The following is a 22,580-nucleotide window of genomic DNA, read 5'->3' as shown; positions in this document are numbered from 1 at the left end:
AGAGAGAGAATTGGCTTTGTCCTCTCTGAGAAACTATCACTTCAGGTGAAATATTTCTCTTGCACTTGGAGCATCCGTATACTTTATTCTTTTTTAATCGTAGTTAAAGCATATTATTTAGATCGGTTCCGTTAATTAGAGTGTTTTAAAATGTGGCCTATAGGGCTGCATATGCGCTATATATGTGTTTGTGGCAGTAAGCCGCATCAAGAATTTCATATGCGGTTTATATACGGATTCGGTCTGTATAAGTGAATTCAGATAATTTTATCAATAAATAATTTTATCAATAAATAATTTTATTGGGTCCAGATAATAAATATTTGATTCTTTCCAACTCTTTTTGCTATTTGACAAAAGTATATATAAATAACTCAAATTCATTTCATTTTTAACTATAGGACTAATGTTTAGCAAAATTCGGAACAAATATTGTCTTTTAACTACCTTTTGTTCGTTGTTGATTTCCTTCGGTTAATAACAGGTGACTTCTAGCTTTCAAGATAGTGATAGCTATAATATACTCCAACTTCCAAGACAGTCAACAACACTGGATTTTACTCTTTTTTTCTACTATTATCTCTTTAGTTTTATTTTATTGACTGAAGAGAGCCTACAATTGTATTATATTTGATCATATTGTTATCTTAATTCAACTTTTAAGTCCGTATTGTTATTTTATTTTATCTAATTTTTACAAATATTATAAATGTATCAAATACTAAATTATTTTTATTTTAATATGCATATTAAATATTTATTGAAAAAATCTACATAGACAGTAGTTTAGTTCTACGCGTACCACAGAAAAATCGTATTCATTAGTCAATTTTTTTTTTTTTCTAAACAAATCTGATAGGAGTTACTTATTCATCGATCATTCAATTCAATTGTTAGCAATTGTTAGCGTTAGGAATCCACTGCTATTTATCTTGTGCTCCAGGTCCAGGAAGTCTTTCTTTTGCTTATCGGGTACGAACCGTTCTACTGCTCCCTCGGAGAAGCGAAAGATTCTATGTTGGTGAAACCGATCTGAGCCGTCCAATTGGTTGGAAGAGCGTCATAACGACCATCAAATCCATGAAATTTACATTACTACCATCACATTTGTCGGCTTATGTATGTGAAGGAGTTGAGGGCGGAAAACAACAAGACCTCATTTCGCTTAAATTTACTGAAGAGCCACTGAAGTTGGGAGAAAAGGTTGCTTTTTGTAATTTAATAATAATTTATGTATCTATTCTTTTCATGAAACAGTACAAGTTTTTTATATAGCTTATACGGTAAATTTACACCTTGGATCCGGTCTACACGAAGGAGACTTAACAATAGGTTTACTGAAATGTGGGCCCTCTCTCGAATGGATAGAAATAGCTCGGTATCCAAGTAGAACAAGTCTCTTTAATAAACTTTCTATCATACGTAAGGCTGACAGCGCCAGAGGTTGTCGCTCTATCTATTCAATTGCTGGATTAACTAAAAATGGACGAAAGCTTAGGGTCTATTTTAAAAAAAAGATTATCAGTCTTTTCTTTTTAGGTAGCTGGTAATGCTGTTGGTTTTTTAACTAGGGACAAGGAGGTATATAGGTAACAATTGGCAGAGAGTAGGCGTATTCAATTGGCAGTAGTTTGACAGTATACCATACCAATACGAATCTTTTGATAAAGTACAAGTAGGTAGTTCTCCTCGTATAATGTGCTAATTTATTAAGTAGGTCATCTCATAATTTACATTTGCATCCCATAGAAAATAAAAGTGGCACAATTGGAAAAATAGCTTAACTGGAGAAAAATATTATAATATAAATTTTAGCCTACAATGCCAAAATTTAGAAAATAAAGATAACCAAATTCAAGTTCTAATCGAGGTTAATTTATATTTTGTTTCTAAAGTTACATCTAAATATCTAATACAGAAAAATTGAGAGTTGTGAAAAAAAATGAAAAATGGGATCTTCGTGAAAAAATAGTATCTTGTGCTTTATTTTTGAAGTCTAATTTATGTTCTTCTTAGTTGATTAGGTAGAAAATATGAGTGAGTCTATGGTACTATGCATATTACGATTTGACATTGTGCTACGGCTCTATATTTGAGTTTTCAAATTCTAATGGTCGATCCGAACCGTTCATCTTGTTCTCCATATTAATATGTATTTGGAGATCAAATTTTACATTTTTTGAAATTTTTTTACTATTTTTTTAGATTTATTGAAAATCATTGTTTTTGGATGGTCCATAATTTTCAGATCAAGTGATTTTCTAAATATCTAAAAAAATAGTAAAATTTTTTTAAAAAATGTAAAATTTGGTCTCCAAACACATATTAATATGGAGAACAAGATGAACGATTCGGATCGACCGTCAGGATTTGAAAACTCGAAAATAGAGCCGTAGCACGGTAACAACCCGTGATATGCATAGTACCATAGAAAAATAACCGAACCGGCTGTGGAATTTGAAATCTACCCAAACCGGTTAACCGTTAACCGGACCAAATTTCCGGTTAACGGTTAACCGGACCCTTTAAAAGAGTCCGGTTAACCGTTGATCGGAAATTTGGTTTGGGTCCGGTTAAAGGTTAACCGGATTCGTTGGTTCGGTTAACCGTTAACCGAACCCGATTTTTTTTTTTTTTTTACTTTTTTTTAAAACAGAAAATTTAATTTTTTTTTATTTTTCTATTGAAAATATACATGAAAATTCGTATTAAAATTTATCAAATTTACACCAAAAAATTTTGTAAATCAAATATGAAATTTAAAATTATAGAAAAATACACACACACATACACATATACATATACATATATATAAATAATATACAGTTCCCGATTTTTTTTTTTTTTACTTTTTTTTAAAACAGAAAATTGTAAATTTTTTTATTTTTCTATTGAAAATATACATGAAAATTCGTATTTAGATTTATCAAATTTACACCAAAAAAATTTGTAAATCAAATATGAAATTTAAAATTATAGAAAAATACACATACACTGATACACATATACATATACATATACATAAATAATATACGGTTACCAATTTTTTTTTTTTTTTACTTTTTTTTTAAAACAGAAAATTTTAAATTTTTTTATTTTTCTATTGAAAATATACATGAAAATTCGTATTTAGATTTATCAAATTTACACCAAAAAAATTTGTAAATCAAATATGAAATTTAAAATTATAGAAAAATACACATACACATACACATACACATACACATACACCTACACATACACATACACATACACATACACATATTATTTTAAATTTCATATATAATTTAAATTTTTCTATAATTTTAAATTTCATAATTGATTTACAAAATTTTTTGGTGTAAATTTGATAAATCTAAATACGAATTTTCATGTATATGTTCAATAGAAAAATAAAAAAATTTAAAATTTTTTGTTTTAAAAAAAAGTAAAAAAAAAAAAATCGGGAACTGTATATTATTTATGTATATGTGTATGTGTATGTGTATGTGTATTTTTCTATAATTTTAAATTTCATATTTGATTTACAAATTTTTTTGGTGTAAATTTGATAAATCTAAATACGAATTTTCATGTATATTTTCAATAGAAAAATAAAAAAAAATTAAATTTTCTGTTTTAAAAAAAATTAAAAAAAAAAAAAAATCGGGTTCGGTTAACGGTTAACCGCACCAACGAATCCGGTTAACCATTAACCGGACCCAAACCAAATTTCCGGTTAACGGTTAACCGGACTCTTTTAAAGGGTCCGGGTAACCGTTAACCGGAAATTTGGTCCGGTTAACGGTTAGCCGGTTTGGGTAGATTTCAAATTCCACAGCTGGTTCGGTTATTTTTTTAAATTTAATTTATTTTTTGGATATAAATAAAAAAATCGGTAAAGTAATTGAGTTTAAATTAACTTTTTGAACATGAAAAATATAATTTAAACTATTTATATTTTAGCTAAATTATAAATAGTATAACCATTTTACTTGTAGAATTATATTTGTTACTTATGACAAATATAATAATTTTAAAGTAAAACAAGTGTGCGCTATGCTCATCGAGAGCATTGGGTAAGTATAACTTTAAAATTTATTGGTTTCGCTTCAAATGACGAATTCAAATTGTTGAAATGATTTACTCTACAAGTGATGCATATATATATATGCAAATTTTTAAAACCGTCCAATTTATTTAACATTGCAACAACAAAAAAATAAAGTTTTATAAGTTCTTTTAATACTTTTATTTTTCATCGTGTTCCGAACACTTGATTTTATAATAAATAACTTCAAAAAAATTTAAAAAAATTATGTAGACACATCACTTATAAAATAGATGGATTTTAACAGTATAAATTTAATTCGATAAATTAAAAAAAAATATCATCAAAGTCGCTATATACGAGCACAACTGAATTTCCTCGTAATCTGACTTACTAGAATATCCTGTTACTTATTAGAATATACTTTTGGTGTCATATATCTGTACCCGTGCTAACCAGCTGCTCCAAAGTCCAAACATCTCTTTCCTTTACCAGAATTTTTGCCCCGCAGAGCCGATTTTTTTATTTTTATCCAAAATTTAAATTAAATTTTAAAAATTAACCGAACCGGTTGGTAAATTATAAAACTACCCAAACCGCTAAACGGTTAACCGGACCCTAGGTTCGGTTAACGGTTTAGCGGACCAAGGGTTCGGTTAACCGTTTAGCGGACCAAGGGTTCGGTTAACCGTTTAGTGGACCAAGGGTTTGGGTCCGGTTAACGGTTAACCGGATTCGTTGGTTCGCTGAACCGTTAACCGAACCCAATTTTTTTATTTTTTATTTTTTATTTTTATTTTTTTTACTTTTTTTTTTACTTTTTTTTACTTTTTTTTAAAACAGAAAATTTTAAATTTTTTTATTTTTCTATTGAAAATATACATGAAAATTCGTATTTAGATTTATTAACCGGAAATATGGTTTTGGTCCGGTTATCCAATAACCGTTTTTTTTTTTTTTTGTTTTTTTTTTAACTCGTTTTTTTATAACCATATTTATATGCATATGTATATGTGTATGTATATTTTTCTATAATTTTAAATTTCAGATTTGATTTACAAATTTTTTTTGTGTAAATTTGATAAATCTAAATACGAATTTTATTTTATATGTATATGTAGATTATATAGAATATATAGTGTTTAGGGTTTAGGGTTTAGGGTTAGTGTATATAGATTATATAGAATATTAATAAAATAAATATTCCGACAGAATATATATAGTTTACATTAAAAAAAAAAATTATTCACTATACAAGAAACATTGAAATTATATAGACTAGAAAATTTATACAAGTCTTATATATAATAAACAAGAATCAAGATGGTAACAAGAAAGTTAATCTAGTATAGCGGTTAGTGTACTTGGCTCCCACCCAAGTGACATGGGTTCAAGCCCCGGTGGGAGCAAAAAAAGTTCTCTTTTTTCGCAGTTCATGAGTAAGGTATGGACCAAGTCTATTTAGGTTGAACGGTTCATAGACCCCTCCATTCCTAAAGTAATGGACATGTCCATTGCCTCCATTTGAACCAGAAATGGATTATGTACAATCCAGAAGTATAAAAATGGTGCACACTGATCATGAACCATCAAATCCGGAAAACACTAATCATGAACCATCAAATTCGAAAAAATTAATTTGGAGCAAAAAAATGGTTGTGATTAATTTGGAGCAAAAAAATGTCCAACCCAGTTGTATAAGATCCGTAAACAACTAAAGATGCATGGTTTTGCTTTGCATCTTCCATTTCCACTATACAAGATTATTGTTTTGCAATGCATCTCCAAAAGATACATTTAAAAAATCTCCAAAACAATGAATCTCAATTAAATACGATTTACAAAAATAAACATCGTATTTATATCTATCAAATTTACGAATAAAATTTGTAAATTAAATCTGAAAATTAACCATGATACAAAATAAATAATTTTATAATTTCAAAAAAAGTAAAAAAAAAGTAAAAAAAATTGGTAACTGTATATTATTTATGTGTATGTGTATGTGTATTTTTCTATCAAATTATTCACTTAATATTTTTTAAAACAAAAAATTTTCAATTTTTTTTTCTATTGAAAATATACATGAAAATTCGTATTTAGATTTATCAAATTTACACAAAAAAAATTTGTAAATCAAATCTAAAATTTAAAATTATAGAAAAATATACATACACATATACGTATGCATATAAATATGGTTATAAAAAAACGAGTTTAAAAAAAAAAACAAAAAACCGGTTATTGGATAACCGGACCAAAACCATATTTCCGGTTAATAAATCTAAATACGAATTTTCATGTATATTTTCAATAGAAAAATAAAAAAATTTAAAATTTTCTGTTTTAAAAAAAAGTAAAAAAAAAAAAAAAAAAAAAAAAAATTGGGTTCGGTTAACGGTTCAGCGAACCAACGAATCCGGTTAACCGTTAACCGGACCCAAACCCTTGGTCCGCTAAACGGTTAACCGAACCCTTGGTCCGCTAAACGGTTAACCGAACCCTTGGTCCGCTAAACCGTTAACCGAACCTAGGGTCCGGTTAACCGTTTAGCGGTTTGGGTAGTTTTATAATTTACCAACCGGTTCGGTTAATTTTTAAAATTTAATTTAAATTTTGGATAAAAATAAAAAAATCGGCCCGCAGAGTCTATCCGCTGAAGTAACTCAATTTTTTTGTTTTAATCCGGACCGTCCGATCAGAAATTCGGGCCAATCCGACCCGTGGTGGAACGCTCGGGTCCTTTAATATTTGTGTAAAGCAGATCGGACGGTACGAAACAAAAGTAAAAATTGGGTTACTTTAGATATCCGAATTCGCATGTCAGTAGCTTTCCTGAGTTTCACCTCAGCTGGGAAAACAAATATCTGAAGATATCTGAAACCAGACCAGTGGCACAGTGGCACTGCTCTTTTGCCATGGATGGGGATCATCCTTCCCCTTCACAGCCAGCTGAGCTGGCGCTGCTCCACGTGTTCTGGTACGAAGGCATGCTGGATCACGACACCGGATTCGGAGTTTTCGACACGGGCTTTGACCCTGGTTTCCTCGAAGTACTCGATAAGCATCCGGAGAATGCGGATCGGGTGCGCAACATGGTATCCATACTCCGGAAAGGACCCATCTCTCGCTTTCTTACGTGGCACTCCGGACGCCCCGCTCACGTGTCTGAACTCCTCTCTTTTCACTCTCGTGGCACTCACTCTTTTTATCCCTTTGCTTGATCGAACGATTAATTTCTCCATGCGGTAGTTACTTCTCATACGGAACCTATCTCTCACAGACATTTCATCGAACAGGTGTGCACATCCAATTTCATCAATTAATTAAGTTAAACGCATTTTACTCTCAAGGGTGTTAGTTTTTTTGCTTTAACATGTATGGTTTTTCGTGCATTTTTCATCAAGCACTTGTTTTGCATTCCTAACAATATATATTTTTACTTGATTCACGTACATACAGGGTTTAACACACTTTTATATTCATCAGAGTAGATGATTACTTGGTACAAGCTAATGCAAGAGGAAGCACGGAACTTTGTGCCGGTACATTCTTAAACCCTGGTTCATGGGGCGTGGCACTTCTGGCCGCAGGGTCCACAATGTCAGCCATGGATCACATCCTCTCCAGCCGAGCAAACCTGGCATATGCCCTTGTCAGACCTCCAGGTCATCATGCTCAACCTACACGCGCAGACGGTTATTGCTTCCTCAACAATGCTGGCCTGGCAATAAAACTCGCATTAAATGCTAACATTAAAAGGGTTGTAACAATTGACATAGATGTGCATTATGGTAACGGTACTGCCGAGGGGTTTTATAATACAAATGACGTATTAACGATTTCATTGCATATGAATCATGGGTCGTGGGGCCCATCACACCCGCAAAGTGGTTCAATCGAGGAGTTAGGAGAGGGGAATGGTTACGGGTATAACCTGAATATACCCTTACCAAATGGTAGTGGGGTTGAGAGTTACCAGTATGCTTTTGATGAGTTGGTTGTGCCTGCAGTGCGCCAGTACCAGCCTGAGATTATTGTTTTTATCATTGGCCAAGATTCCAGCATGATTAGTAAAGTTTTTTTTTTCCTTCAAATCTATTTCTTCTCACAGCTTATTAACATTTACTTCTCTTCCCTTTATTCATCCTATTGTTATGTATTTTTTGTTATATCATTTTAATATTGATTTAGGTTTTGACAGTTTGATCCGAATGGGAGACAATGTCTGAGTATGGATGGGTATAGAAAAATCGGAAGGCTTGTAAGAGCTATGGCAGAGGAGCACAGCAAGGGACGGCTGTTGATAGTTCAAGAGGGAGGTTATCATATTACATACTCTGTGTATTGCCTCCATGCAACAATAGAAGGGGTTTTGAAAGTTTCAGAACCGCTACTGGAGGACCCAATTGCGACTTTATTTTTGTTGAAGAGCAACTTGCTTTCTATGCGCAGAACACAGGATAAGGGTTAATTGCTGGTACTAGTAAAAAAATGCTGGTTGTAAAACAGAGTTTATATTTTTGGATGCAGAAATTGCAACTGTTTTAGCTCCTTTTTACCTTCAATTGATGAATAAACTGGGCACCAAGGAATGATGAAAAAGGCATGTGCCAGTAAAAAAGAAGCTTGTACCCATCTAAGATGTACCTATGCTAACAACAACAAAAGCATACATTCATAATCTCATTTGTTTATTTCTATTGTCCGACAACTATGCGAGAAAACACCTCAGACACCTCTCATTCATTTAGGCAATCCTATATCTCTTGCATTTAGGCATTGGTCAAACATTAAATCCAAGCCCCTCTAGGATTGAATTCCAACCAATGTGGGTCAAAAACCCTCCGCCAGATGGGTGTGCTGAGATGTTCACTTGTGGGGGCCCATTTTTTCATACAATTCCTCGACCTTTAATTCTCTTCTCAAAACTTCTGGTAACCAATTAGAGTCTCTTAGTGCCCAAAGAAATTCGCAATTGGGACATCTGCAAACCAAATTTTGCACATTGTGTGCCTTTAAGCTTGACCTTAATACAAAAGATGATGTGCTTAGCTTTGAGATTGTCTTAACATAGCTGATAACTGGGTTAGCCGCTTTACATGAGATACAGCTTGAGGAGAACTCCAAATCCCCTTTTATAGACCTAACTAATGACACTCTTAATGTCATCTCAATTGTCGCTGAGATGGCAGGTCACTGTGCGGCACAAGTTCCACAACAAAGACCCGACACGGCGCATGTTGTGAATGTGTTAGCACCATTGGTTAACCAGTGGAAGCCAACAGTTGGTCAGTTGGTGAGGAGACTGAGTGCAAAGGGATTAATTTACAAAGCCATTGATTCAGTTAGTGAAGGGATCGTGGTGTGAGTAATCACAGTGTTAGTATGAGTTTGAGTTGGGTTAGCAGTCATATTAGTTTTTTAACTTCTACCAACGCATGTAAGAATATAGTTTGGTTCATATCTATTTGGTGTTAAAAAAAGGGTATTTTGTTAGGAATACTGTGGGTGATGATATATGCTCATGGTTTTCGTTTGATCAAGTTGTCAAGAATCAAGGTAGGTTATAACTTCTCTGAAAGGTGCTTCTGCTGCTTTTTCTGTGATTTTGTTATGGGTTTGTTAGTGTAAACAATTAGAGAGCCATTATAAATCAGAAATAGCAAGTTGAATGATCATTTTAAAAGCTGTGGTGGGTATTAATTAAAAGGTGGATTAGAAAGCATTGGCTTAGTGTAATAGTGTGTGTCCTTTTGTCTTGGAATGCCTTTTTATTGAAAAATGTAAAGGATAAGCTAATATAGCTCGTGTAACACCTGAGGGCTGAGGTGGTTCTCTTTTGCGAACTTCCTATCTTCTAATATTTTTTGTGGAAGTGACTCAGAAGTATTATACCAGGCACTTTGAAGCTTTAAATATTTATTGCTGGTTTTATAATCTGAAACGGAACCTTGATTTTGTGACCATGGTTCCTGGTTAGGAGCACCATGCTATATAATTTGGTCTAATCTATACTACAATTTGTTAGTGGATTATCACATCTTATATATTAATTTTGGATTCATAGTAAACGGTACCCTCCACAGTATTGCTGATAGGTGGGTCTCACCTGTCAGTCACATTTTCAGCACTCTTCGTTTTATGTCAGGAGACGGGCTATGAGCCCTTTACGGTCGACATAAGGTAGGGTTGAGTTTGATAATTTGTTTGCAACACACTGGATATTGAAATTTTTATCGATTCCGAATTTCAAAACTACAATAGTTACCATGATTGTTTAGCCTCTATAGTTTCATATATTTCCATAATTTTAATAAAAATGTTTTTATTTTGGATTAAACAAATACTTAATTTAGTTGGCTAGATTCACAAATGATCCAACAACACATTCTTAAATAATTTTATCACCATTAATCGAGATACATGTTTTTTTTTTTATTATATTTTTGTCATATCATAGATAGAAAATGTGTTTAATAATTTTATTACCATTGCTTTGCGGGATACATGTTTTTTATCATGTTTTTATTATTTCCTAGATACAAAAAGTGTGAGAAAAAAATGAAAACCATAAGTATAAAATGGGATACATGTTTTTTATCACGTTTTTATTATTTCCTAGATACAAAAAGTGTGAGAAAAGAATGAAAACCATAAGTATAAAATGGGATACATGTTTTTTATCCCGTTTTTATTATTTCCTAGATACAAAAAGTGTGAGATAAAAATGAAAACCATTAGTATAAAATATGATCTAGCATAAAAGCATAACTATATAATAAAAACCTTGGAAACTTGGACTCATCTTTTAAACTCAGTAGAAAAAAAATCTCTCGATAAGGGAGTTCATAATAGTCTTGTCAAATATATATATAAAAAATACAAATAAAAAAACAATGAGAAAACTCTTTATTAATTTTTTAAGAGATTATAGAAAATCAAACACTGAAATAAAAAATTAAGAATTATTTTCATAACTATAACGCTTAGATATTTTAGAGTGCAATTTTAATAAATTATTTTTCATTAATTACTAACTTCATGCCTTTGAGTTGGTATCTTTTTTTTTTTAACTACTTAGCTTATTTTAATACCAGTCAACAACAGTTGTTCCCAAAAATCGAACACCAAAATAGAAATATTAAGCGTTGGATTCTAATATTGTCATTCGTTGTAGTATCAACATGCACAAATAGATATTTTTGTTTGTCTAATAAAGAACTTAAAATACTGTACAAGAAGCAGCACTAATGCATTTGTTGGAAGGCAGGCATGTAGTTGAAGAGAGTGGTGATAATGCTTGTAACTTGAACCTCGACATCGAACCTGATTTTTGGAACCAGCTTCGCTCGTTCCTAAAATCCATGGTTATTGCATCAATGTTGGGCCCACAAAAGCAAGTCAGTCCGAGTCCGGGTCAGGTAGTGCACCGTCCTCACCTGCATCCAATAGGGTCTTGGATTCTTCTAAGCTCAAAGAAATGTACCGGATGTCACTGAGATCAAGCACCATGGGCAATTGCATAAAATGTACCAGTACTGGGTTTCTTAAAATTTACAATTCTAGTCTGATAATCTATCAGTTGAATAGTTTTTGGGGCAGATGCATTTGGGATATTTTTTTTTTCTTTTTCTTTTGGAACTATTTTGTTCATTGACTAGAGAGATTTCAAATGCTTACGTCCTATTTTCTTAATGCTTTCTTTTTCTTTTTCTTTTTTATGTCATAATGACCTGCTAAGCAAGCAAAATAAAATAATCTGTTAATTAATCTTTGGGGTATTATGAAGTTTAGTGGGTCATTTGCATATTCCCGGTTTGCAGCTTAAACAAGATCATATGGAAAAAAAAAATAATCAAACCAAAACCATTTTCCATTTTGGACATAAAAAAGAAACAAAAAATGATTAAGAAATTAAGCCTTCCTCTTAGGAGCTTGCACTATCAACATAGTCTCTGTCTGACGAGCAATTAAATCTCGAGATAACAAGTCCTCATTCTTGTTTGTACCAACCTCTCCATTTTCATTTCCTTGTATATGTGCCAGTATATCGTTGGAGAATGTGGCATATACAGATCTGAGCACCACGCAGAAAAGAAAGAGTCAATAATCACCTTGCAAACTACTTGTTTATCAGTTAGTTGGAACTTTTAAAAAGAAGGATTAGAATTACTTCACCAAGGAATTTAGTGTTTCTCAAATTTATGCACAAACTCTAGTTTCTATCTAATATTGTATGGTATCTATGTGTTGTATTATTGTATAGATGACACGTCGAATGCCACAATTTGAATTTAAACTTCAATTGTGAATTTGTGATGATTGCCAAGTTCAATTCGTTAACAATTGATCCTAATCCATGCTGAGAGAAAGAGGAGACACATGAATTCACATCCTCCCACCGTAATAGGGAATCTTTTTTGTTGAGAATGAATGATAAATCAGACCCGTTAAGCTTTAGATCCGTTTAGAATTAAATAGAGCTACTAGTTATAAAAAGTTATCATTAGTACTGTAGCTTACTGTATAGGATAGGCATATTACCGTTGCATTTATTTTTTTCTCCAACTATATAAGGAACCCACTGTACAAATTAGATTAAGAATGAAATAGATTTATTCTCTCATCAAAACTCTGTCTCAGTTCATAAAATAAACATGGTATCAGAGCTGTAGTTCAGATCTTAACTCAAAGACAGAAAAATTTGCGACAGCACTAGCAGCTGAAAATCGAAGAAAAAATCACCAAGAGCTGACCAAAACAGCCATCCATAATTCCAAAATCAAGTGCCTTAAAGGCCACCAAGAGCAAGGAAGAATCTGTTCTTATCAGATTCGTACCAAGAGAGAATAGCAAAGAACACAATCTGCTCGTATCATATCAGAATCAATACAAAATTCAGCAAAACCAACTTTGGTAACCCGATTCAAAGAAAAATCAGATCACCAAAGAGCGGTACAGCTAATAAAGAATTGTACTAGACACCCAAACCGACAAAACCCCACGTACCAGTAAATTGGTACAGCAACAAAAAGGGGAAGGGAAAATCAGTAAAACCAGCACACCAGTAGTGCTATTTCTACCAGAAAAAAGGCCATCAAAGGCATTGGGCAGTAAATACTGCAAACAAGATCCAACAAACCGAGAAAAAAAAACTAACCGAAATCTTGAGTAATCTTCATGAATTATTCAGAAACCATTCAGAAACTATTCAAGATAGTGATCAACTTGCGATCCATTAAAAAACCCGAAGCCAAAGCGCTCTCCATCGTCAGACCTAACTCTAACCCTAGAACCGAGGTGCGGAGAGCCCCAACTCCAAGGTGCAATCACTGCAAAAGAGATGGGCATAATCGGGAGGAGTGTTGGTTCCTCCACCCGCACCTTCGGCCAAAGATGAAGAAGGGAGGTGGCGATCGGAGACAGGGGGAGCTCCGCGATGGAAAGGAAGAAAAAAGAAAAAATCAAATGGTGCTGGCAAATGAAGGGACTGGAGATGAGCAGTCCACATCTAAAACCCTCGCCACAAAAAATCCAAGCTCAGATCTGATGAGGCTGTTGCTCCAGCTACTTATTGTGCTGCTTCAACAATATAATCAAAAGACCTCTGGTATGGCAGCCTATTTTACTCATAATTTTCAAAATAAGAAATGGATTTTTGATTCTGGTGCTACGAACCATATGACCGGAAATAAAAATTTATTAGATAATTTTGAAAAATACGAAACCAAACAATTCGTCACGGTTGCAAATGGTGAAAAAATGGAAATTCTTGGAGAGGGTTCAATAACTATTTTCTCAAAGGTAATTTCAAATGTCTTATTTATAAATGATTGTACATCTAATTTATTATCAATTAGTAAAATCACAAAAGAATTAAATTGTGAGCTTATTTATTCATCAAAAAAGGTGATTTTTCAAGAATGGTTAACCAAAAATATGATTGGTGAAGGATATTTGGAAAATGGACTTTATTTTTTGAATGAAGAAAATTTTAATTTCAATGCTAAAAAGGAAGAAATGAGCATTCTTTGGCATAAAAGAATTGGACATCCTTCCGATAAAATATTAAAAAATCTTTTTAATTTTTCTAGTTTAAATAATAGTGATTGTGAAATATGTAAACTAGGAAAGCATACTAGATTACCTTTTAATTTATCAAGTAGTAAAAGTGAAAAACCCTTTGATTTAGTACATTCGGATGTATGGGGCCCTGCTCCAATTAACTCTTTTAATGGATACAAATATTTTGTTATCTTTATAGATGACTTCTCTAAAACGACTTGGTTGTATTTATTAAAAAATAAAAGTGAAGTATTTTCACAATTTTTAGATTTTTATAACTTCATAGGAAATCAATATGAAGCAAAAATTAAAACTTTTAGATCCGATAATGGAACGGAATTTATAAACCAAAATTTCTCAAATTTTTTCAAAGAAAAAGGGATTTTGCATCAAACAACTTGTGTTTATACACCCGAACAAAATGGTGTTTCCGAAAGAAAAAATAGACATTTGCTTGAAATGACTCGGGTACTTTTATTTCAAAACAATGTACCAAAATCTTATTGGTCGGATGCCGTTCTTACCGCAACATATTTGATAAATAGATTGCCAAGTGCTAATTTAAATTATAAGAGTCCATTAGAAATTCTTTACAAAAGAAAACTCAACATTGAGCATTTACGAATTTTTGGTTGCACATGCTATGTACACAAAAATAAACAAGACAAGTTGGATTATACCTCGATTAAGGCTATTTTCTTAGGTTACTCATCACAAAAAAAGGAATATAAATGCTATGATCCTAAAGAAAAAAAATTATACATTTCTAGGGATGTAACTTTTTTAGAAAATGGGCCATATTACAAAGAAAAAATTAATGAGGAAGATATTAGAGAATCATTCAAGGGAATTATGTTACATCAATACAATCCATTAAGAGACGAGGGAAGATTGATCGAAAATGAAAATGAAAATGAAAATGGAAGTGAAAATGAAGAGGAAATAGAAGAAATTTCCTCAAATGATGGAGATCAAAACATAGAAGAAACATCATTGAGAAGGTCGGTTCGAGCAAGACAACCTTCAACAAGGCTAAAGGATTTTATAACCTACAAGGTACAATATCCTATTCAAAATTTTATTACATATGGTAATATATCTCCCAACTATAAAACATTTTTGACCTCAATTGCAAATGAACAAGAACCAAAAAATTATGAAGAAGCCATAAAAAATTCTACATGGACCAAAGCCATGAGTGAAGAATTAAATGCTCTTGAAAAAAATAAAACTTGGATTATTGTGCAATTACCAAAAGACAAAAAACCCGTAGGTTGTAAATGGGTATATAAAATTAAGTATAATTCGGATGGTACCGTAGAACGGTACAAGGCTTGCTTAGTTGCGAAAGGGTACACTCAAACTTATGGTATAGACTACCATGAAACCTTTGCACCCGTGGCCAAAATGAATACGGTGAGAATATTATTTTCTATTGCGGTTAACCAAAATTGAAAATTATACCAAATGGATGTCAAAAATGTCTTTCTTCAAGGAACACTTGAAGAAGAGGTATATATGACTTTACCACTCGGTCATGAAAAAGAAAGAAACAATGGATTAGTTTGCAAATTGAAGAAAGCAATATATGGATTGAAGCAATCTCCAAGGGCATGGTATGGCAAACTAAGCTCTTATTTAAAATTTTGCAATTTTAAGATTAGCAATGCCGATCATTCATTATTTATAAAAATTGAAGGAATTAGTACCACCATCATATTAGTATACGTTGATGACATTATAATCACCGGAAATAACCAAGAAGAAATCAATAAAATAAAAGTCCACTTGAAGGAAAAATTTGACATCAAAGACCTTGGTTATTTAAAATATTTTCTAGGAATAGAAATAGCACATTCCAAAAATGGTCTCTTTATTTCTCAAAGAAAATATATCCTAGATTTGTTAAAGGAAACCGGTAAATTAGGTTGTAAACCGGCATCAACACCAATAGACGGTAGGCATAAATTGAATAGTGAAGAAGGTGAACCATTAGATGATATAAATCAATTTCAAAGGCTTGTGGGAAAATTAATATACCTAACCGTAACTCGACCGGATATATCATTTTCCGTAAGCCAAATTAGTCAATTTATGCATGCTCCAAGAACACCCCATTTGGAGTCAATAAATAAAATTTTAAAATATTTAAAAGGAACACCCGGAAAAGGGATTTTTATGAAAAATAACAATTCTAATAATGTGTGTGGCTATTCCGATGCAGATTGGGCCGGAAGTTTTGATAGAAAATCGACAACCGGCTTTTGCACATATGTAGGCGGAAATTTAGTCACATGGAAAAGCAAGAAACAAAGTGTCGTGGCAAGATCAAGCGCCGAGGCGGAATATCGAGCCATGGCATCCACCGCAAGCGAGCTAACTTGGATCAAACAACTTCTTGCGGATGTTGGAATTAAAATTCAAGAACCAATAAAAATGTTTTGTGATAACCAAGCGGCACGACACATAGCAACCAATCCGGTATTTCACGAAAGAACGAAACATATCGAAGTGGATTGTCACTTCATTAGAGAAAAAATTCAAGCAAAAGAAATTGAAACTCCATTTGTGAGAAGTGAAGAACAATTGGCGGACATATTCACAAAGGGTTTAGATCCGAAACAATTTGAAGGAAATCTAAGCAAGTTAGGGTTGATCGATATCTACACGCCTAACTTGAGGGGGAGTGTTGAGAATGAATGATAAATCAGACCCGTTAAGCTTTAGATCCGTTTAGAATTAAATAGAGCTACTAGTTATAAAAAGTTATCATTAGTACTGTAGCTTACTGTATAGGATAGGCATATTACCGTTGCATTTATTTTTTTCTCCAACTATATAAGGAACCCACTGTACAAATTAGATTAAGAATGAAATAGATTTATTCTCTCATCAAAACTCTGTCTCAGTTCATAAAATCAACATTTTTATAATTACTGGATTTGGACCGTTCTTTTTAACTCGACATGAATCTCAAAGTCCAATAATACTACCCCTGTGCTAGTCTGAATTCCAAAGCGACTGGGAGTTAATCTCAAACCGTAAAGTGAAGGGAATCTGTTACGGTAATGGAGATGTTTGGAGACATATGGAGGATCCTAATCATTTCTCGGTCTTTTTAAAGTTATTAAATCACTAAAACTGACAATTGTTCTCAAATTTGTATCGTAAACTTATATAAATTATTATTGGAGTAATTTTAAAAAGCATATTTCAAATATGTACACCAGAAATAACTACAATAATATGTACGCAAAAAATCTACAACAAATTGCATTCTTCATAGATGTCTTGGATTAATTTTGAATTCATTTCAAGTGATTAAATCACCAAGCAACACCTCAAATATTATGTAATACTTGCACCAAGAATTATTAGAGGAATTTCTAAAGACTACATTTTTTTTTTGCGCACAAAAGCTATACTAATGCATTAAAAGCGAATTGCTTGCATATTAAATGTTTTCGTTAAGTTTGGAAACTTTATTTTTTTTGGAGAACTCTAGCAGGAGCTGCTAGGGTTTAGTTTGGACCATTTAAAGTGAATAAATCAACAAAAGTGGTATATACAGTTCATATAATATCTAAAAGAATCACAAATCATTATTAGAGCAATTTCAACAACACACATTAATTTTGATATCAAAAAGTTGCTCTTTTACAGAATTTAATAAAAACTGCATGAATAATAAATATTTTCGATTGATTTTAGTGTCATTTTAAAAATTGATGCGTGGTGAAAGCACCAAAAATAAATTTCTTTACTTCTATGATTAACGAATTTGTAGAAATTACAAGGGTTGAATCGACAAATAGTTGATTAATTAACTTAACGTATCATATACAAAAATGGTGGGATTTCAAAACTAGCAATTAATCGATACATAATCCAATACAAGGAGGGATTCAATTACATCATTTTATGGTGATTCATCTTGACATTATATGTTTATAAGTTATTTTTATGATTTCAAAATATAAACAGTTAATTTGAACCGTCCAACATGATCTCCATATTAAAATGTGCTTGGAGACTAAATTTTACATTTTTGAAAATTGTTAACTATTTATTTAGAATTTTTAAAAATTTGTTATTTTTCAATGGTCCATAAATGTCTAAAAAACCAGTAATTTTGTACACAACTTAATATATACTATTTTTTTTTTCAAAAAAAATGTAAAATACCAATATTTTGTTTAGGTGACAAAATAAGATACGAACATTTTGTTTATGTGACACTCATATGATCAATATGTATGACATAGAGAATGGTGAAACAAAATTTATTGATACCCCTTTCAATCGGAACAACCACGTTAGCATTACTTGGTTTATGCCTACTTTAAACCATATTTGACATCAATGTACGTATTTTAAGAGAGACCGAATCGTCTGCCCCCCGGGGGGCAGGAATTTCCTGCCCCCAGAGTCTCTGCGGGTGGGACCCCATTTAAAAACAGTAACAAAAATTAAACCCTTAAACAGTAACGGTCCCACCCCGGTCCCACTGCGCAGAGACTCTGGGGGCAAGAAATTCCTGCTCCCGGGGGGCAGAGGATTTGATTTCATTTTAAGATAATAATAAAGAAAACTTGGTCCAGGTGGCCGTTTCTTTTTATTCTTACGGTTTGATGCATGTTCTTTTTAGCTTTTGAGTATATACACATACTTTTTTGTGTCTGTATTAATTCTCATATATATATATATATATATTATTTTTTTTTTTTTTGTTGACAAAAGTGGCATTTTACCACCGGTTTCATTACGAAACAAAAAGTTTATACAACATGTCCAAAATAAAGCGCTAGCATACAATCAATCGACACCTAATAACCAAAAAAGTTTAAAAAAAAAAAAAAAAAACTAACAACAAAAGCATACTAGCATAACATGAAATAGTAATACTAAATGGAATTAGAAATTGCTATATCATTAGAAGAGGAGGCACTAGCTAATGAAGATGAAATACTGGGCAGAAGGCCAACAGCACAATCAATAGCATCAATAACGGCTCTGTCACTCAAATAATCAGCTAGGTCCAACCCTTCTAAACTAAGACCAGGGTCCTCGTCTAAATCCAGCGGGGAGCTGTCCTGGTCTTGTGCATCCGTGTCGGATAATACTATCAGAGGCCCTATCTGAGGCAAAGAAGAAACATCAAAAGGCATAATCATAGATAACTTGAAATAAGAATTATCTAAGTGCGACTTACACCAAAATGAAGTTAAAGCAATAATAGAAGCAGCTACAGACCTAATAGAAGGTATAGGAGAATTTTGTAAACAAATCTTATTTCGTGTTAACCATACAATCCAAAGAGTTCCACTAGTAGTGAATCATTTAATGGAATCCAATAATCGAAATACCAAAGATCAGACATCTTAGTACAATTAAAAAGAAAATTGTTATGGTTACCAATTCAAGACCATAAAGAAGAAATAAAATGACAAGTAACAAAGAGGTGATCTACAGTTTCTGGGGCACCACAGAAAACACAATCAACAGTACCATGCCAACCCCTTGATTGTAAATTGCATTTAGTAAGTATTTTATCGTGCCTAAGTAACCAAACAAAAACCTTAATCTTAAGTGGAATCTTTGCCTTCCAAAGAGTATTGTAAATACTAGTTGGAACACCTCTAAAAGACAACCATTTATAGAGAGAATTTACAGTAAAAAGACCAGACGAATTCCATCTCCATAATAATCTGTCAGGACATGATGAATTTAATGAATAAGAAGAGAAAAGCCCTAAAAGTTGTAACCATTCAGAAAATATAATACCAGTTAATTGTCTATTAAATTGAAATGAGGAGGGGAAATTAGTGAACACATCTGCTACAGTGATATTAGGGTTAGAAATAATTCTAAAAAGATTAGGGAAAGAACAATATAAAGCACAACTGCTATTGCCATGCCATCTATCGAACCAAAAAGAAGTATTGGAACCATCGCCTACAACCCTACTAATACCCATATCAAATATTTGAGTAAGATCTAAAATACTATACCAAAAAGATGAAAAACTATTAGAATCTAAACCATTGAGATTATATTTGGCAATGAGAATTAATTTCCACTTCCCATCAATAGTTGGATCTTTAAATCTAAACCATCATTTAGCTAAGAGGGCAATATTCATGTAATTTAGGTTTAAAACACCCAAGCCCCCATGATTTTTAGGCAAACAAACAATTGATCACTTAATGAGATGATATCTCTTCCTTCTAGGGGTACCATTAGACCAAAGAAATCTTTTCCTAATTATATCAATTTTATTCCTAATTGTGACAGGCATTCTATAAATTGATAACCAATACAAGGGCATAGATGTCAAAACAGAATTTAATAATGTAACCCTACCTCCAAGAAATAATAAAGAATCTTTCCAAGTTTGTAATTTTTTCTCATATATATTTAGAACTTAAATGAGGGTTGCTTAGTATAAGACAATAATGACGTGTCAGGAATGATCATTGTGGAATTTTAGTGTGATTTTGATTACTTTTGTTGCAGCTTGCAGCTATGTGTGTCGAACTTTACAAGCAAGTAATTTTACTGATAAGAATTCTCAAGCAATACTATTTGCTTTTCTTTTATAATATTGATCCCGATTTATTGGGATTGCCACTTGCAATGTTGAGTTGTAGATGATTGAATTTGACGTATCTCTATAGAAATTTTAGTGATTTAGAGTGCCTTTTGGCGTACATATCAGTAGAATTTGACTTTAGAATTAATTATCTCATTGCATGGGTCGGCATTGACGGAAATATAGAGCATTTGAGGCCTCTATGGCATCTTGTATATGTGAACTGAGGAATGCTTTGATACATTTTGAATAACTTTTTATATTTCTGTGAGAATAGTGTTTCGACTAATAACAGATGAAGTGGCAGCAACAATTATTTCTCACTAAAATTGAGACAAAGGATTCAAATTCTGATATAGACTAAAATGATAACTTTGCGACTTCAAAAGATGGAACCATAAATATTTTCAGGCTTTAGACCTTTTATAATCAATTAATACCTGTCGTCGACATTCTATTTTAAAAATATATCAAGAATCTGTATGGCGCAATATAATTATTGATTTATACGGAATGGTGAAATTGACCAGCTGCCAATTTAACTAGATATGACAATAGAATGCAATTAAGTACAACAGTGGCATTGAGATTCAATTAAACTTGGCATTGAGATTTTTTTTTCCTAGTATGTGAAGCACAAGCATGTGCATCCAAGAAATTGGCATGGAGTTAGTCAAACATTTGAAAATGAGAATATTATTCATTTAAAAATTGGGATAGACAAAAATAGGTGCAATGAATCTTGTATCACTACAAGTATACTGCTGACAGTTTAACAATTCTTTGTGATAGCAAAAAAAAAAATCTCAATTCTTCCTATGTATTTACAATTAAATAAAAGCTAATTAGTTGTATACCTGTGTGGCCAACAGTTCGCTCAGATTCAAATATCTCATAGTCATTACCTCCCTGCCAAGATAAAAGATCAATTTGATTTAATAATTAACACCCCAGGAAAAGATACCTAATAATATATATTGAAGGGTACAAATTTCAAAGAGAAGCCATTTCGAGAGGTTATACTGATAGAACACTATAGTAAATTACGTTAACCTACCTTTTTATCACAATAGTCCAAAAAAGAATATTTTGATAGATGAAAGGTTTTCTTTGCATAAAGCAACATAGTGCAATTTGCACCCAAAAAAAGGAAAGAAAATAACAAGGATTAACTAAATTGCATCTAACATTGTTTCTGCATACAAGTAAATTCTTTTGGAAGGCCTTTTCTTTTCATGACAAGATTTAATGATTTAGTATCACCTGTGTGGCCAACAGTTTCCCTTACACACAAACGGCCACACGATTTCTTGTGAAAAACTCAAAAAAATGGTGAGACCAAATGGCTCATTCTGTCTAGGAAAAAGACAATTTTGGAGACTGAATGGGCCATTCAGTACTTATGATTTTTAAAAAAAAAAATAATCACTTGGTTCCATAATTTTTCATTTATTAATTATGGTTTATAAAAAAAAATTCGAATTTTTGCCCCGCAGTCCTTAACCGCTGAAGTAACTCAATTTATGAGTTTTGATCCGGACCATCTGATCAGAAATTCGGACCAATCCGTGTGCGAACGCTCAGGTCCTTTAATACTCGTGTGAAAGCAGATCGAACGGTCCAGATCAAAACTAAAAAATTGGGTTACTTTAGATATCCGAATTCGCATGTTTTTTTTTGAGAAAATTAGTTATTTGCCACTCCAAAACTTAAAAATTAGTTATTTGCCACCTCAAAACTTGAAATTAGTTATTTGCCACTCTAAAATTATTAAATTTAGCAAATTGCCACTCTTATACACTAAACTCAGATTTTTAATTTAAATTATTATGAAAATTCAATAAATTATAATATTGACCAAAATACCCCTGCTGAAGATTATGTGAAATA

At 32.3% G+C, this 22,580-nt stretch overlaps 1 protein-coding gene and 1 long non-coding RNA gene across 2 annotated transcripts; one reads left to right on the top strand and one right to left on the bottom strand.

Moving 5' to 3' along the window:
- Positions 1-6,893: 6,893 nt before the first annotated feature.
- Positions 6,894-9,742, top strand: LOC144575972 (histone deacetylase 8-like). Its single transcript, XM_078326245.1, has 3 exons — positions 6,894-7,222; positions 7,525-8,108; positions 8,235-9,742. Exons 1-3 carry the CDS (start codon positions 6,949-6,951, stop codon positions 8,502-8,504), a joined length of 1,128 nt encoding a protein of 375 aa, XP_078182371.1. The 5' UTR covers positions 6,894-6,948; the 3' UTR covers positions 8,505-9,742.
- Positions 9,743-11,888: 2,146 nt separating this feature from the next.
- On the bottom strand, positions 11,889-13,519 carry LOC144575755 (uncharacterized). Its single transcript, XR_013518519.1, has 2 exons — positions 13,194-13,519; positions 11,889-12,110 (listed from the first exon to the last, which is right to left on the bottom strand). It is a non-coding gene; the product is annotated as an uncharacterized LOC144575755 (long non-coding RNA).
- Between the last annotated feature and the right edge of the window lie 9,061 nt (positions 13,520-22,580).

This window comes from Carex rostrata, chromosome 24 (assembly GCF_964058835.1).
Source record: "Carex rostrata chromosome 24, lpCarRost1.2, whole genome shotgun sequence".
NCBI lineage: Eukaryota > Viridiplantae > Streptophyta > Magnoliopsida > Poales > Cyperaceae > Carex > Carex rostrata.
The sequence above is the reverse complement of the archived record's forward strand: the minus strand, read 5'-3'. Positions and strand labels throughout refer to the sequence as shown.